Source organism: Gallinula chloropus, assembly GCF_964237585.1.
Source record: "Gallinula chloropus genome assembly, chromosome: 12".
NCBI lineage: Eukaryota > Metazoa > Chordata > Aves > Gruiformes > Rallidae > Gallinula > Gallinula chloropus.
In genome coordinates this window covers 11521209-11539883 of record NC_140097.1, presented here as the reverse complement: position 1 = coordinate 11539883, position 18675 = coordinate 11521209, and the positions used below count along the sequence as shown (strand labels likewise).

General features: G+C 40.3%; 1 protein-coding gene across 3 annotated transcripts in view; it reads left to right on the top strand.

The window, feature by feature from the left end:
* Positions 1-18675, top strand: part of ARHGEF3 (Rho guanine nucleotide exchange factor 3) — a gene marked incomplete at its 5' end in the record, with an annotated part of 109595 nt that overhangs the window by 76178 nt on the left and 14742 nt on the right. Inside the window, 2 exons of one of the 3 annotated variants that reach the window (XM_084269623.1) lie at positions 4992-5126; positions 17466-17573. In XM_084269623.1, the coding sequence (XP_084125749.1) occupies positions 5031-5126; positions 17466-17573 (204 nt within the window). Of the gene's footprint in view, positions 1-4991; positions 5127-17465; positions 17574-18675 lie in introns of those variants that run through there. The other 2 variants (XM_084269622.1, XM_084269621.1) reach the window with 2 other exon arrangements.

The window sequence follows — 18675 nt, the reverse complement described above, 5'->3', positions numbered from 1 at the left end:
TTAGAATTCCATAAAGTGCAAACTACTGAGGCTTTTTTCCTCTTGAAAAGTATTTCTAAGAAAATGGCATATTTCTAAGAAACATGCAATATTTCTACTTAATTTGAGGTTTTTATGGTGGGTAAAGTTTCCAGAAGCATTGCATGCCAAGTACTTCTTGTGTTCTTAGCCAAAATGGTATAGGAGATTCTGCTGCTTTGCAACACACTTTAAATCTTTTATTTCCTCCATAAACCTGCATTAATTTAGCTAGCCAGCAGAGCTACTCTACTCAGGATGACTCAGAGACTACTGGATAACCTGATATTCATATGGCAATTAATCTGTTTCGAAAACAAAGCAATGGACTGCTTATTGTTCTAATGTAATTTTCTTAAAATCAGCTGGGAATACAGCGTATCTGAAGATTATGGTGATAACATAGTTGGCTTTGTTGGTTTGTTTGGGGTTTTTAGGGTTTTTTTAAGCATTACACCTTTTCTTAAATTCTTGTCTTATTACTGGAAACGTGTCACAGGCATGTATTTCACCAAGAAAGTACCTATGTGCACAAATTTCTGTATTTTTGTTTTCAGAATGGATAGAACTAAAGGAAAAGCTCCATAAATATTGGGGTGTGGGGAGAAGACTGAATTGTTGCAATGAAGGCTGGGCTTCTTGGGCATCATAGTGAAACACAGGCCAAAACTGAGCCCAGGTGAGAGAAGAAAAGCAGAGGCAGGCAGACATTCGCTGTCTTTCATTTCTTGATATACCAGTATTTTACCAAAATTAAACGTGTCTATATTTTTTTAAGAGCATAGCAAAACTGATTTTGACTTTTAATAGGAGAGCAATCACATTAGTCTGTCAGGAGGGAGGGGGCAATAGAGGTCTGGATGTAGATATCTCAAAATATTTCTGTTAAATAACAGTTCCTGCATTTTTGCCTACAGGCAGTTAAAAAGTGGTGGCAAAGATCATCTTAAAACAAAACTTAAACAAAAGATCAAAACCACCAACTTGAATCTTTAAATAATCGCTTTGTGGGTTTTCTTCCTTAGTCAGAGTTCAACTAATTGATGATTTTCTGTTCCACTGAGCTCCTTAAAGCTTATGACTTTGATAGTTGAAGATTCTTCACTCCATCAGGCTTTTCCTCATTTAAATGTTTAGATTAAATATTTCAGTTCCTTATGCTACTGCTTAGTATAATGGCTTCTTAGGTCTCCTTTAGAAGGAAAGGGGGATTTTTATTGGTTTATTCTTTTGCCATTGAAAAGAAAAAATCTTTAATTAACTGCATTTCAATTTTAAAATTCCTCTGATCAAAGTTATATAAATCACAAAAATTAGCATGAGATGAAATGGAATTCTGGCCACTTAGATATTTTTAAGGTTCAAGACTTAACATCTTTCAAAGGACTTTGCCATTCAGGCAAATGTTTTTGCACTAATTACATCAGTATTAGGCTTTGGATATGTGGGGTATCTAACTGGAGGCATTGGTGTGAACAAGTCACAGAACAACTCTGTCAAGTGAACTTCAGTCCTGAAGGAGGTCAGTGGTGTGATAAGCAGTTCTCTTGATCAAGGCTTTCCAGAGTTACCAAGCAGTTTACTTGTCCCTGACAGATAAGCAACTGTCAGACTAAATCGTGCCTTTAACATAAGCAAATTAAAAAATCACAAACCCACAGCCCCCTGTTCTGGAAATGACAAAACTGATGCTCTGCTCTGCTTTGCAATCCAGTGACTAGCACTGTTTTTTCTTAAATGTTAGTTTATTTTTTGAAAGTAGATCTAATTTTTATGTTGCTAATATAAATTTGTAGTCTAAGTATAATTTTTGGAATGAGTGGACTCGCTGGCTTCAGTCTTCCAAGGCTCCTTAGTGGTATCCCTGAAATCTTTATTTCTCCAACTATATAACTGGAGTTCACTATGGAGTCTTTCAACCACAAGTTTATGAGCTGATGGTTGGTTCTGCTTGGGTGTGCATGCACACACAGCACAGTGCAGTGACTATTGATGGGCAGTCACCTTGTGATCTAAAATAACATAGAAATGGAATGAAAATGTATATTGGCACTGACTAAGTTTTCAGGGTCCTTCAGAATGCACTCCCATTAGATACTCAGACTTGTGTTTGATGCACAATACAGAAGGGACTCGATACCGTGAATAAACAGACATAGTTTTGATTATGTATCCACATAGCATTCTACAGATGAATTCAGTTCCCTGGAAGAGGGAACTGTTTGAAATTATGTACCATCCTGTTAGTCCATCAGATAATACAATATTTAGAAAGTTAGGTGCTATTCATCAGTGACCTTCAGGTCTACATTTCAGTTCTAAAACTGAAAAATGTTTGTCTACTTTCTGGTAGACAAACATCAAGAGAGTCTAATGAATTGTTTTTTAGGTGTTCATGGAAGATTGTGTTGTAGGTCCAAGATGCTCTAAAACTTACTGATGCAAAGGTCCTACCTACTTTTAAGAATTATATTCCTCTTAAGACAGATCTTTTCTCTTGTTTCTCAAGAATGTTTAGGCAAGCTGAAGTGCACTGGCCTGATAAATGGAGAAGTGACAGAATCTTTCTCTTGGCATATTTTTTTTGTGTGTGTAAAAATTTTAGTTCATTATTTCAGTCTCCAAACAGGTACGGTCTTGTCCTGTGTGACATGCTCTTTATGCTCTGTAGCATGTTACAGGATTAGAATGCTTTGAGGACAAGCCCTGAAGGCATCTTGTCTAACTGATTTAAGTGAGGCTGATTTTAAAAATGGTGTTGCCATACACATTCATAAACAAACATACACAGATGGTATTTGAAATCAAGGCTTTTGGGGCCTAAATGGTTACACAGCAGCTGCAGCATTCCCAGGAGGTTCTTGACCATTTTATACATCCTGTGTGTGTACTGGTGTTTTCATGTGCTTGAAATGTGAGGACAAACCATCTAACACTACCAGTTTGTGCTCAGTGGTATGTCCCCTGAGTGTCACACTGAAGAAGACTTGCAGAAAATGAATGTGAATGAAGTAGTTGTAGCTTCAGAAATTCTCAGGTAAGACAAGTAGTCTTCAAAGAAAATGCTATATTCTTTTCATATTATTTGAAATATGGAAAGGAAGGGAGCTGCAGTAAAGATTAATATAGCCTAGCATCAACTCTCTAATGATGGTCAGCAGTAGATGCTTAGGGAAGGGTAGAAAAAAGAAATAACACATGATGTTTCCCCCAGAAGCTGTCCTAGTAGTGAAGAACTTGTGTCTGAGAAGCTTTCTTAGTAGCAGCATCTTCTGAGTATACTTTTGCTGTGTCTGACATAAGATTGCACATAATGTGAACAATTAACTCCCTTTTCTTTGCTCAGAACCTGACACTGTCAGGTTTAATCTGATGCATCGTTCTTTGGGGTTCTTTTTCCTTCTAGTTGAATGCAGTGACAAATCATTCTCTATTTGCTTTCTTTGTCACTCATGGTTTGTAGAGCTTTATCACACCTACTTTGATTCCTCTCTTTGGTCACTAAAATGTCCTGTCTGTTTAAGAATTCTCTACCTGAAAGCTGTTTCATGCCTCTTGGCAACACTTTTGCTTTCAGTGAGCCTCATCCGGTCCTGCTATGATTGAGCCGAGGCTGCTACTGCACGTGACACTCAAGATGTTCAAATGGCACGTTTTCTTCTAGACCAGCTGAACCTCTAGAAGCATTGGTACTTCTGTTGTAGCAGTTGTGCAGCAATTGGGAGACTGGTGGGTTGTTTTTGTCTGTTTTATGAGCAGACTACTGGAAAACAGAAATCTGTGTAACAGGCAGCAGGATATCATCTCTGGCTCTACTGTGGTTGCTCCTGAAATAGGCCTAGGAGGATAAACATGAGAGACATTGTATATTTGGGATATTGGCGAAGTCAAAGGAACATGCCCAGATGAGGACTATGTCTGCCTTTGAGCTTATTCTGAAGCCATCATTATCTGACTTACAGTCTTTAGGAAAATGAATCCTTGTGAAGCAACATCCGTCATACAACCTGATTTTAAAAACAGTCAATTCTTTCAAACTCTGTAAAGTTATTCTTGGTCGTGCTGCTTCCCTTCGGCTGAAAATATCCTTCCCTTCCCTTCCCTCCCCCTGTCCAGCTTCCTCCTTGGTTTCCTTTTCCTTGTCTCCCATCTACTCTTTTTGTCAGATCTATCCCGTATTGCAGACGGGGCCCCTAACACTTCCTCTCCCAGGAAGTTTTCACTACCTCTGTCGTAAAGTAGCCATCAAACGGAATTTCCCTGGCTGCACAGCCGCTGCAGTGCCCTGTGAGATCTGTTAGGCAGAGGTATTTTTCCACTTTCTCAGCTTATTACAATGAGGGGTGCGGGCTGGGGACCTCCTTGACTAAACAATGGTAACAAGAGTGGAACTGAGAAGCACAAAGGAACCAACTCCTGCCTGCCAGACAGGAAAAAGCAACGCTATGGGTGAACAGGAAAATAAACCCAACACCCCGTGCTGGTATTGTGGCATCGTAAGATGATGCAGCATTCCTTCTCCGAGCAGCGGGCGCTGCGTATCGCTGTGCCGCTGAGCTCTCCGACAAGCCCTGCAGCCCCCGACCGGCACTCAGCCTGGGCGAGCCGCATGGGACCGCCGGCGGACGTTTCTGGGTGCGAGATACGTCGTTAACGCTGCGTGGTCATTGCGGGATGAAGGCGCGGCTGGGGCTCCGAGCTGCCTGGCCCGCTGAGCGCCCGGGGCGGGGTCCAGCCGTCGGTGGAGCCGCGGGGACGGCTCTGCCGGTGCTTGGGCCCCGCCCCGGGTGCTCGGGCGGAGCCGGCGCCGTGCAGCACTTGCGGGGCTGGCTGTGAGCGCTTCGGCCGTGCCTGCCTCGCTGGGGCGCAGCTCTCGCAGGTCATGCGCTCCGCAGCCTGAGGCTGGACGTCTCCGCTGCAGAGCTGCCGAGCGCCGGGCAGCCTTTGTCTTCACGTGTTGTGCTCGGACGGAACCAGCTGTGACCCCCGAAACAGCTCCTCCCGCAGCCACCATGGTGGCCAAGGATTATCCCTTTTACCTCTCGGTCAAGAGGGCAAACTGTGCCTTGGAAGTGCAGACGGTGACCAGCCCGGCTAAAGAGACGGAGGTACTTGAATTTACCGGGGATATGGTTGCAACTTCAGTTATCTTTATGGGGCGATCTGTATCGCCTCGGGGAAAAGTAGGTGCGCTTTGAAAACGGGCTGCGTGTAGATACCTGGTTTGTTTAGGCATCCTTTACTGCCGTGTCTGGATGTTGAACTTTCCTCTGGATTAACGCAACGAGCAAAGAAACCGTATTTTTGCCGTTTGTCACTTCAAGGATTGAAAAATTATTTTTTGAAATAGCTAATTGAGAAATTCCTGGTTTAGATATAGGTGGTTTAGTTTATTCCAGTGCTAGCCATTGCTTACAAACTTAAACTTGGGCAGGAACTGGGAGGCAATCTGGAAAATAGTGCCTTAAAGCATCACCTGCCTTCACTAACAATAAACCAAGAAATTAATCGATAATACAGTTAACTGAAAACTCTCACCTGTCAGCAGGTTGATTACTCTTTCTTAAAAACATGAAATCCTTTCAGGTGATGCTAAAAAAATCTTATGTATTAACCCAAGTTCTGCATAGTAATTTGCAAAATTGTCATAAATAGTCGAGCACTTCAGGAACAAATGTTCGTGAAAGACTTAAATATTTGGTACTTTGTGAGCTGGTTTGGAAAGAAAACAGTGACCTTAAGGTCTCTGGCTGTGCTGGAGGAAGGATAAAATTTCTCCCTGGGAGTTATTATCACTTAAATATAGAGCTTCTTCATTGGTCTTGTTTGCTGAGGAGCGTGAAGCCAAGTTACTAAATTGAGCGCATTTGATGCGACTCCATCAAAGATTATCTCCAGCAGTTGGATGCATCTAAAGTAAAAGTATCGTAAGTGATCCTGTCTAATCATGATGCTGAAGCTAAGAACTAATAAGAAGATGCTGCACTCTTGCTTTTTGATGTGCTTTTAGGTAAACGGATTTAATTATTGTAGTTAATGAAAATTGAGGTTTTTTTTTTTTCCAGCTGTGCTGTTAAAAAGTAAAACCCAGAGTGTGTGTATGTATATATGCACCTATGTTAAACACAAGCTGTTAAGTTCCAAATGGTTCTCTTAAGGGTACTCATTTTATTAACTATGATATTAAAGAAATATGGTTTTAACCTTTACTATATGAAATTTTTTGTGGAGAGTTGTCATATCTGAAGAGTTGGAGTGTTGCTTTCTTGCATTTTGGAAGGGTGGCTTAATTATAGTCAAATTTCAAATAAAAAATCTTATTGAAAGCTTAGAGCATGAGGAAGTATCTAATAACAGATGTGATCAATTAAAATTATGATGTGCAAACAGTTGTTTGGGATTTATAATCCTTCAGTTTGGGAAATGCAATGAGCAAGGGAATGTGCCCTGTGCTTTCAGGCTGTTTTCTGAGATTATGATGGACTTGCAGCATTCTGAAAAACAATTTTTTAAACATTCTGTTTGGTTTAGATCTGAAAAGACCACCTGCCACTCCCAAGATTTGGCTAAGGAAGCAGAATTAAAAATATTCTTTGGGGAAGGCATTATAAGGATAGATGCATGCAACCTCTTTCTTTGGAGTCTGTCACTATCGGGGAAGTCAATGATTCTTCTCAAGCTCTCCTGATAAGCTGTTCTTCCCTAAATACCCCTTAGTATTTACAAGTCTAAATAAAGTTATTGAGCGCCTTCTACCACAGTTTTGTGTTACTGCAGCAGAAACTGGCTTTCTGTGTGTGGGTTATGAATTTGTGCCTTCGAAGACCAGAGTTTCATTTTAATAATTAACACATGAAATTGGTTGATTTATTTAATAACCTAACATGTGGAACAGAACATGATTTTTTGGTGTGTAGAAGTTGTGTTTAGCTTTTAAATCTGAACTCAGTATAAAACAATAATAGTTTAGTATTTGTTTTGAACAAATACAAAAAGTAGTCTGCAAGATTAAGTACAATAGTACTTACATGGGATGAAATTCAGAAAAAAGCTTGAGCATATAATGTCCTGTCAACATTTTTCCAGACTTCCAGCTGGAGGTCTCCGGATTACAAACTGGAGCAGTAGATTAGTCCTTCCTTATTCCTGGGTTCCACTTGGAGTTGGCAGAGCAGCAGTGGAAAAGTAGGGATGTTTTGAGGAACAATTGAGTGGCACAAAGAAGGGCAGAGGTTTTCTACTCGAGCTTTCTTGGCATAAATACTATAGAAGTAGCACAGACATGAAACAATGACAAAATGCCCAAAATGTGTGTGAACATCAGAAATCTGTATTCTGAAGGAAGGCTAGTGTCCAGTCAGAGCACAGTTATCATAGTTCTCACTGCAATCCCTGAGGAATGAGTTAATAGAGGAAATATTATAAGGTGCTTGCATACATTATTGCATACCTCACGTAAAATACTGTAGCACAGTTCTGAGTGTACAGAGGTGTTGGAGGGCTTTCCAGCTTGTTTTTAATACAAAAATAGAGATGGTAAAACTTGAAGTTTGCTTGCTTTAAGCCCCCCATGATATATACCATTTCCTATGTTTCACTGATTAAAGTCCAGCCAGTGAGTGGGCAGCAAAGGGTGAGTTCAGGCTATCACATACTGAGGTTTAAAGGTCCGACTGTGAGGTCATGGGAAGGAAGACGTGAGATCTTCAGTGTAAGGGTGTGGTGATCTGCGGTACAGGACCTGATGCAGTGGCTGGGTTTAGGCTATGAAAACTACAGTGGTGGTGTAGAATTCATTGGTGTCTCCAGTACCTTCTATGTCTGCATACATCTCTTAACAGTGCAGAAATCCTAGATTGCAAACAGCCCCAATGCCTATGCCTGTCTTCTGTTGTCTGCTAATAGCCTGATGGTTTTGATGTGCAGGAGGTCTAGGCTGCCTCATGCTCAGCACCGTGTTTAATTCTGCGAGTGCAAGAGCACAAACCTGAAGGATAACTCACAGGCCTCTGGGCTGTGGCACTTCATTAACATAAGAACCAGGCAGGAAGCCAGAGGGAGAGGGGCCAAAAGATTGAGATAAACTGCAAGTTGCAAATGTTCTTTGATCTTCATAAATGTATGTATTTAATTTTTAATGAAATATTAGCAAGCTGCAGTTTTGATATATTTCAGGTAAGGTCATGTGCAGTGTAAGTGCAGTGAGCTAAAGGTGGAAACACGTCAACCCCTGACACTTGGAATTGCTGATCTGTTCTGCTTAATGGCAATTTGAAACAAGGAGCTTGTCTTTATTTTTCCATTCAGTACCTCTCCATATGATGTCTGCTTGTTAATTGGCAGTCCAGCTTCATCTCTAGAAAGAAAGAAACCTTGGAAAAGGTCTTAGGCAGTATGTCCTAGCAGCTTCTAATGAGAGGAAATGCAGAATTTAATCAACTCTACATTAGTTGTCTGGGTTTTTCCGAGTTTCCGTTACTTGTGTTAATTCACCTCAGTGTGAGGTTTGTCTGTTAATTTGCCTTCATTTCCTAGCTGCTGGTGGACATTGATTTCTGGATATTGCAGACAAGTCATCAGTCATGATAGCTGGATGCAACTTGTCTTTACGGTACTGACACTTTGGTGGTCTTGTCCTGCAAATGAGATCTGAGGTCTTAAGAGTGCTTACTAACGAGGGCAGTGTATTTGCGGCAAGGAGCCAGTCTTTGATGAACATGTGATGCAATAGAATGTTGTAGACTTCACCTGATTTTCCTCAACCAAGAACACTTCACTACTTCTCTGTGTAGCTTTTCATTGCACCCCAAGTATGGTTTCAGGTCCTCTTCTTTATAACACAGTGATTAAAATAAAATGTCTCTGAGTTTTGCTTTATTTGCTTGCTGGTTTTGTGGAGACTTTCAAGCAAACCCTTTTCCTGCTCCTGTCAATCAGAGAGTGCAGGTGGTGGATGGGATCTTGTGGATTTGAAGGAAAGTTCTCTCATTGATACACACGATTTATTGGCTGATCAAGTTGCTTCTGTCAATGTATTTAAATCATTTAATTCTTCTTGCAATGCTGGCGGTTTTACTAGTGTTATTCCTCTCCCAGGTTTTAGGACGGATTTGTGTGGATGATTACAGTTAACTTTCTGAACTGCACTCAGAGCTGCTTTCGAGTCATCTACTTGGGGTTTCTTGACCATCAGCCTCAGCTCCCAAAAAGTCCTCATTCCTGATTGGCACTATTTCTAAGAAGCAAAGGGAAACTCTCTGCTGTTCCAACTGTTAAAAAAATATAATCTTTATTAATAGCAGTAACTGTTGAAAATGTTCTGGTTTTAGATTTGCTTCTCTCTGAAGTTTCAAAAAGCCTGAGATGTCTGTCTTATTTTATTTTTAGGTTGTTTGCTGTATTAAGAGCCTCTGTTATAACAGGGGTTGCTTTTTTCTATTTTAACCATTTTTGTTTGTTTTGGTTTGGTTTTATCCTCCTAAAGGTTAAATACTGATAACATCCTGTGGAACACAGCTTGAATGTGTTGGGGGTTTTTATTAAACTTCGAGCTTTGGGGGCATTTATTAGAACTGTTTAATCTTAGGCCAATTTAACTAGTAGCAGACTAATAAAAATAATAACGTTGGGCTTCCTGCCATGACAAATGTTGACTTACCCTTATAAAGTTGACTAAAAACTAATAACCTTTAAAGTATAGGAGTATGGAAATGTAGCCAGTTACATGAAGTCTGAAACAGTGGTTCTGTTTTAGTTTGCTGGCCCTGCTTGTGAATTATGTTTGAAACAAAGGTTACTGTACTATTTCAATTTATAGTGCCTTTCATTTATTACACCGTTAACTCTTTTGAGACTAATTTAAGTTAAAACATTTTGCACTGATGAATGCTCCCATAGTGCAGAATGAATGCTTTGCTTATCTGTTTGTCTTGGTTCACAAATTGAAAGTGTATCAAAAAGGGAAAAAAATAATATCCAACTTAATTTAAATAAAATGTCAAGAAATGTAGCAACCCCAAATCCAGACTTACTGTGGTAAATACTTCTCCCCAAACTTGCTGAAATCCAGTAAGTTTTTTCTAACAAGCATTGCCAGTTTCAGCAGTTTTGTCTGCGGATTGAGTGGAGGTTAGTTTGCCTTTGAAGGTAAACAGGGGAAATTCTAATACTCTGAAATGCTAATTTCCTGTGCCAGTTTGCACGTAGCACTTCTGGGTTGCCTTAAAAATCTGTCTTTTGTCGAGTCTGTTTTTAAAGAAAATCAGAAAGATCAACACTGTGGTCACAGTAGAGCTGCACGTGAGCTGAAGACACAAGTATAACAACCCCTCTGGGAAATATTTTCCCTTGTTTGTCAAATCCAGCACCAGTTCTCTAACATGGAGGCTGTTGTTGAAGTTGCTGATAAGAGAGTAGGTGGAAAAACAATCATACCAGCAGTGACCATACATTTGCTTTTACTGTGAGGAGATTGTTGGCTAAGCCATCAGTGAGGTACCAAAGCAAATGAAGACTTTTTATATGGCACCTTGACTGCTACTGTGTGCTCTTCAGTCTGTGTTATCCAGGGCATTGGTTCTGCTGTTTTGTGGGCCATCTGAAGGGACCCTGGCCTAGTTCTTTTTGTTTCCTTTCTGTTTGTTAGAAAATTCAAACCAGTCTTCTGTTAACGTATCCATTAAAGGTTGATAATTAAGCAGTGAGTAGCCTTGTTGAATAACAATATATAGTAAACTAATCAACAGTATTAAATGGACTTAACTTGCTCTCACACCACTTTAAACTTCGGGAAAATTCCATTCTTTACATATAGTAGTGTCCTGGTTCTGGCTGGGATAGAATTCATTTTCTTTCTAGTAGTTGGTGTAGAGTTGTGTTTTGAAGTTAGTATGAGAGTAATGATAACACACTGATAGTTTTAGTTGCTAGGGAGTTTTAGTGTCCAAGTCAAGGACCTTTCAGCTTCCCACACCCTGCCATGTGCACGTGGGAGAGCGTGGCTGGTACAGCTGGCCCGGCCTGGCCTAAGGGATATTTCCCACCATATAGTGTCATGCTCTGTATAGAACTGGAGAGACTAGCTGGGAGTCAGGATTGCTGCTCAGAAGCAGGCTGGGCATCAGGGTTGTTTTTTTTTTCCTTCTACCTTACTTGCCGTGCATACTGGTTATCAGTGTTTGTGTGGTTTGTCACCTCTAGTGTTGGATTAAGATGATTGCTGTGCTCCTTGGTACTACTGGTTTATGGTATGATAAAATCATTGATGGTCAGACCAGTTTGATATTCGTACACAGCAGCAGCTGAATCTGTATTGAGTGGTGGCAGTGTGACAGTGGTGGTTTCATCCCCATACTTGGGAGCCAGATGTCAGAAGCTATTACACTTTTAACTTTTTATCTTCAGCCAGTATGGGGGGGAGACACCTTCCTTCCCTGTCTTCTCGAAGCTGATTACTGTAGCTATGGATAACGTTGAATATCCTTGGGACGGGCAGATCAGCGTACTTCTATTGCCAGGTCTCCTGAATGTTCTTGTTTAAACAACTATTTAAGAATAACACCTGGAGATCAACCTCTGCAACAGGCTCTGCACCTGAACCATAGAACCAAGCCATACCAGTATCAGTTGCCCCTATACACAAGAAGAAATGGACATGGAAGTTAACTTGTTCAGTAAAAGGATGACGAAACAGGGCCATCACAAGAACAGGAGGAAGGGACTGAACCAGAGATAAGCCAATTACTATCCTTTGGAGAGTTGTGAGATAGAAAAAAATATTTTAGCCATTGATTAGGTGAGCAACTTTTCACTTGGCTACTCTGATGCTGGGCTAGTGGGGCAGGTAGCCTGGAATTAGATGGTAGGGAAGCTAAGCCACTGGGATCCCTGTCCAGGGAAAAAGAGTCCTTGACAAGATAAATGGAAAAGAGACACAAGCCCTCAACCTCTGGAGGTGACTTCTGTCAAGAGTGAAGGAACAGTATCCCTTCAAAGAGGATGTTTTAGGTCACCCAGGCCAGTGGATCACCATGGAGAGAGGTATCCAGTACCTAGGGGGAATTAGCTGTGTGGAAGACTTTTTATTATGACCCAGGCAGTGTGCAGTTATCTGCAGATGAAGTATACACAGTATACACTAATGTCATTGAGCTATAAAGGAGCAGAATACATCTGCATTTCTGGAGTGAGGGAGGCATCCCAACCGTTAAGTGTCCTGGAAGTTGAAGTAAGCCCAACTGGGAATGTTGTGAGTCCACTCCTGCTGTGAGTGGACCAGAGGCTCTGTACATCCTTGGCACAGACTGCCTTAGGGGAGAGGGTAATGCAGGGACCAAAAAGCGTACCTGTGGACACTGGCAGTAATATCAAACCAACCGAGATGCCTTGAGTTCCCATCCATAAGCTGGAGACCCAAGGTGTGATCAGCAGAACCTGCCCACCCCTTGTCCTATATGGCAGATGCAAAAATCTAATGGAGAGTAGAGACTTGACAGCAGACTACTGTGGCCTTAATGAAGTCATACTCCTGAACAGTGCTGCTGTGCCACACATGCTGGAACCACAAGATGAACTGGAGTCAAAGGTTGCAAGTGGTGTGCCACAATTGATTTCATGAATATGTTATTCTTAATCCCTTTGGCGGCAGCGTGCAGGCCAGAGTTTGCAGCCAACATACCTGGAATTGTCTAAGCCATTAGGTTAGAGTTTAACATGTAGAGGATACTCAAAATACAATGGTACATATATACTGGGATCTGCAGAACAAATTACAGCGAAGAAGCAATCTAGAGCACTGTGTCCCTCATGCCAGATTAGAAGATGGGTGAGGCATAACATCTTTGAACCATTTTATAGTTTCCTGTTTTATCACTGTCCCTCAGTGATAATGAGTGATTATGCCATTGTGATTAATCATTCTTCCTATGAATTTCCCAGAAAAGTGTATAAAAATATACTGTTTCAGAAGGACATAGTATATGTTTGAAAAGTCTGCTGTATGGTTTCCAGAACATCCAGATTTTGGACACAGATTTGCTTGTTTTATCAGTTTGTTCATAGTTTCAAGAGTTCTCTCGGAGGCTACATATATAGATATATATATATACACACACACATACTTGCAGCTTTAGTTTTTTGTTCTCTGAATGCAAATGTTAGCAAAGTCATCTTGAGTTCAAATATACAGCTCCCTCCAAAAGCCATCTGTTCTTTGTTCTAGCCTAGTCAGGTATTAATTTGACTTCACTTTGACTGTTCAGCCTTTGAAGTTCCTGCACTCATGTTTCCCTCAGCTTTATTTAGCCTTATATCAAATTTAAAGCCCCATCAGATTAACATAACTTGTTCGCATACACCAGCTCCACATTTTGGAAACTCTGCCAAACTGTAGTCTGGATCTTTTGTTTTCTAACTTCCCATATTGTTTTGTCAAGCCTTTGTTACTAAAATGCAGTCTTAACAGTTTGTTTTATTTCAAAACTCTGAAATTATTCTTTAATACCAGTAATAACTTTTAAAGGTCAGGCAAAACATTGTAACTTTTGAATTTTTTGTAGACAGGTGAGTGCTGTTGCAAGTGGATCCAGCCACTAAATCCCATCTCTCAATCCTGTCTGCTTCTAGATTCCACTAATTGGGAGAGGGATGACTTTGATTAGCTCTCAGTCTTCGGAGTACACTCAGAGGTTCAGACCTGGAATCTGATGTTCAGCCTGCACAGTATATCCTTATTGGGGCCTCTCTGTGCTGGACAGACAGAGGAATCATGCGATTCTGTGTTCCCATGTGCTTAGATTAATACATCCAAAAACTCCTGTGATTACAGGACCCCTGGTTAACTGGAAAACCAGAGATTTTTCAGAGACAAATTAGTAAAATACTGAACACATGTACTAGGAATTCCAAAGTGCAAGCAGTTTATTCTTAAATAAATAACAATGAAGAGGCTTGGGAAGCAGCATCTGGAATGCAGCTCCCTGATTATACTGGACTAATGTGCAAGTGCAGATTCTGGTTGGTGTCTGTGGGGAAAGCAGAACAGTTCACACACTCTCATCTTTCCATTTGATCTGTTGGATGTGAAGAACAGAGCCCTTGGTGAGAAAAGCAACCATCTGCTTAAAACTTACTTTTTGATGCACTTGACTCTGGAATTTTTCCCTGTGCAGATCAACAGCCTCAACTGTTTGTTCAGCTTCTCTGTGGCGCTGGTGTGGAGTGGTGACACCACCTGTGGCTGTGGGTACTGTTGAAAGGTGGGGTTACAGTCAGGGTGGCTGTAGGCTGTGCTGCAGCACTACCACAATTGAGTGTCATAACAGTTTCAGTATTACTATCCAGGTTTAGAATTGCTCTGTTAGTGCTGGATTTTTGCTGCACAGTGAAAGCCTTACCCGTACCAACTTTATTATTCCCTAGAGGAGGGGGTACTGGGCTTGTTAGAGCTCTCTGAGGGAGGTGACACTAAGGTTTGATAACCTTTCACTTCTGGCTGGCTCTCTAAGCCTAACAAACTGTTTCTAATGCAGGGTGAAAATCACTCTAGAAATATTCAGAAAGCTTTCACTGTAATTTAGAGCTTCTGAGTAACAGGATTTCGTTTCAGTCCTAATTGGTAAAGATGTAAAAACTTAGACTTCTGAAATGATGGATTAATTGTCTTAAACATATTTAAGAGAATTCTGTAATAATGATAATTTATCTTCTACATAGTCTAGCTTTTTTCAATTCTGATCAGAGTTTTTTAGTGTGAGAAGAGAATATATGATACACGAGGAAGACAAAAGGGGATGTTGAGACGGGAGTAGGACCTCTGCAGGCATACCTTCCTAACCCAACTACTGGGAGAAGTGCTGACCTCTGGTGGCTTGCAACAAGAAGTTCTAGAAGAGGTTAATGTTTTCTGATGGTGGCTGCAACTATCCTTTGTCCCCCCTGGAACTCTAGGCATTCTTGGCTAGGAGACTGCAGGTTTTCAGAGAGCCTTCAGGCTGGCAGACATGAAGGAGGAATGGTGGTTTATTTTTAATTTTCTTCCCCGCATGGCCGTTCAAGAGAAAGGAGGTAATTTCCATTCTTTTAATTTGGGCTCATTTTCTCTAAGGTTATTTGATGCTATGCATCAATTTTCACAGCTGCTTGAGGTATATGTCCCCCACACAACAGACCAAATTAGCTCCTGGTCTGAGTACTTAGCCTGCAGGCTTTGAGTTGTAATTAATACATTTCAGCTGCAGTGACCCACACAGTGTTTGGAGGTATCCACATAAGGACAGACTGACTTGCTTTCCTTACTCAGTTTTAAGCACTACTTGGGAAGTTTCATTCATGTTTTTTGCAACGCCCTCAAATGAAATGCTGCAGAGATGCTGTGAAGTACAGATACGCTTCTTCAGCAGCTTCATTTGCTGTCAGGAGACTTTTCAGAAAAAGACTAAGCTTCTTGGCTTAGTTTTGTTCTAAGATTGAAAGACTGCAAACTGTGCACAATATGTGTGGAAAAGGTCTGCAACACTACAAGGAACATTTAAATTTTAAGTAAGGGATGTCTGTGATGTTGTACAGATCCAATTTGTGTCTTTTTGCATGAGATTTGTCTTTTCACCAAAGAACATATACATAGGAGCAAAGTTGTAATAGAAAGGTACAACAGTAAAGAAGGAGAAATCTTTTCTATTAATTCTAATCCTCCCCCTCCTTGTCTGCTGGAAAGTCCATAAAGTCTTGCTTTCCAGATTTTGCTTTTGGGATGTGGTGTGTGTAAGTAATCCTCCCTGCTAAGGTAGAGCTGCTAGCATAAGCTGTGCTGCTGGCATGGCACTGCCCATCTCCAGGGCTGCGCGTCCTTCCACTGCAGTGCAGCACAAGTCATAACAACAGGCTCTGCCACAGGATATTATTGATGCACCAGGGCTGGCATTCTGAATAATAATAAGAAAGAAACAGCTGATGGCTGAGCAGTCTGTTAGAGAATTACAGTGGAATTCCAAAGATTTTATGCGTTTTTTGGGGGGTGGGGTTAGTGATGCTGTAGATAAGTATGCTAGTGGTGCTGCAGTGACGTAAAAATAAAGCAAACCTCCTTGAAAAAGCTGTGATAAAGACATGGTTGCTGAAAGGGAAGAAATATGAATAGCAGTGCAACGGTGAAGATGAGGATGTAACTGATTTAGTCAGCAAAAATCTTTAGTGCCAGGTTTCATGTGTGATAGAATACATTATTTTTGCTAGAGGGTTAAACTCTTTGTCCCTCACCTCAGCCGGCATTTATGGATTTCCAGGTCTTCCTGCTGAGAAGTAAATTAAATATGTAGCTGCTCCTCACCTTTCCTCTGTTGCTGTACTAATGGAAGAGACTTTTTCTTGCCAGTAACACAGACAATGATCATCGCTGCTGAGATTTATTATTCTGTTATCAGGAAGGATGGCAGATCTGCATTATTTCCAGGAGGATTTGGATTTCTGAACGAAAGGATAATAGGCATGCTTCATTTTCCTAAAGCTATATCTAGGAAACCAGAAGCATAGCAAGCCTACACAAACTTTATAAGCATGGCTGAAAAAGAAAGATGAACTGCTTTAGGATGTCCTTGAAATATGATGTTGGATGGGTTTTTTAACTTCACTTGGAAGGTTTGGCTCTTTTTCTGTCAAAAGTTGCCTTTTGCATGTGCTGTTCAAGATCCATTAAATGTCAGATGGAGGTTAGGAAGCCAAGGGTAACTGTTCTATTTTTATGTATTTATAATAACTTTTTTCTTGTGTTACAATTTCTCTTAAAAGTCTTTTTGTTTGGTTTTCTTTATGTAATTGTTTTTTTTTGTTAGTTTAAATCTACAGAACAATTAGCATATATTGAGGTGGTTATGTATTACTAAAACTGCTGTTAAAAGTATACATGAAAAGAAAAAAAAATTGAATACTTATAGATTGTTGTTTAATTTACCTTTCAATTTTATGCAAAAAATTAAATATATGTAAACATGTTATGTGATTGCCTCTATATATATTTCCATAGGAACATGCACTCAAATGACAATTACATTTAGATATTTCTGTCTGAACTACATCTTCTGGGATAAAATGCATTTAACTGGATAGAGTCATATGCTGACAGTGCCAGTGACAAAAAATAGAATTCTTTTTAGTTGAAAGTACTCCTTTCGGTGACAAGGTTGTTATTACATGCATTAGCTGCAGAGTAAAATTATTTTCCCTTTTTTACCCTTCTCCCATCCCTTTTCAGCTGTTTCCAAGATCTGTAGGTACCAGCCAAGAGTAATCTGTCATTGTCAGTGTTTAAAACTGCTATTGTTTATTTACTACCCTAATTGTATACTGGGTTTACCAAATTGCTTTTTACAAATGCGTTCCTAGGAGAGTCAGCAAAATTGATAGCAGTGTTAATGCTCATGCTTTCCCCATTATTTTTCCTCTCCCTTCTGCAGGAGCCCAGTAACAAACGGGTCAAGCCGCTTTCTAGAGTCACATCACTAGCGAGCCTCATCCCTCCTGTTCGAGCCACTCCACTGAAGCGGTTCAGCCAGACGCTCCAGGTAAGCGCAGGGAGGGCACCGCTGCCTTGAGCCGCATTGCTAAGGGTAACACACACGTGTGCACAGTCTCTTACAGGGTTGGTGTGGGAATGTGGACTGCATGTATGGACACACAGGCACACACCCCTTAATATGCCAAACAGGTTTATGCAATTTAAGCCTACAGAGTCACTCAAAATACTCAGAACTCTTACCTCAAAAAACCACTTCTCTCTCCAGATAATTGATGTGTTTTAACTACTAGTGTAAGAAAACTATTGCACCTGTAGCATATAAAAGTGGTTATCCTAAAGGATTACAATTGCTTGTTAAATTTGACGAACAGAATTTTCCATGACACAGTCTATTAATTTTAGTTGCTTTCTTTGAAAATGCTATTTTGGGTCAAGTCAGTCACGTAGGACCACTAAATTTCCTTCTGTGTAGTGAACTTTGACCTTGCCTTAACAAAGGACTTGGTGAACAATTGGAAAAAGGTTTTTTTCTGAAGCTGGTCATGAAAATTAATAAAAGACAGACAAATTTCAAATTTGCTTTTGAAATAAATTTTGCAGTTGCAATTTTTATATTACAAGTGAGGTGCATAATATTTAACATACTTAGGGACTAAGAGAACTTTAATTTATGAAGTATTTGTGCTTTCAGACCTAGAAACTGCAAAACATTTGGGTGCTCAACTCCTAAAGGTTATCATGAGTGGCCAGTAGCTGAGAGCTGTAGTGCTGCTGTGGGTCTGGCCTAGAAAGCCAGACTGTTACCTTCTTACAGTGTGTATAAGAAGGCATGTGTAAGATGTAAAGACAATTATTTAACAAGCCTAATCTCTTTGCGGAGAGGAAATATAAAAATGTCTTGAATGTATTAAGCTAATTTTGATTAAGTAACGTTTTAATTGGGGTGTTACTGAAGTTAATCTGTTAATCTCAAGGAGGAAAGAAATAAAACCTTAGGGCTTAGTCTTACAAAAAATAAATAACAAGTCATGGGAAATAACCCCATTTTTTTTCTGCAGTGGGTAGTCATCTAGAAAACAGATACTACAGAGTTTCTTAAACATTGGTTTTCCTGTGTTGTGTTCCTGTGATTTTGAAAGTGCAGACAT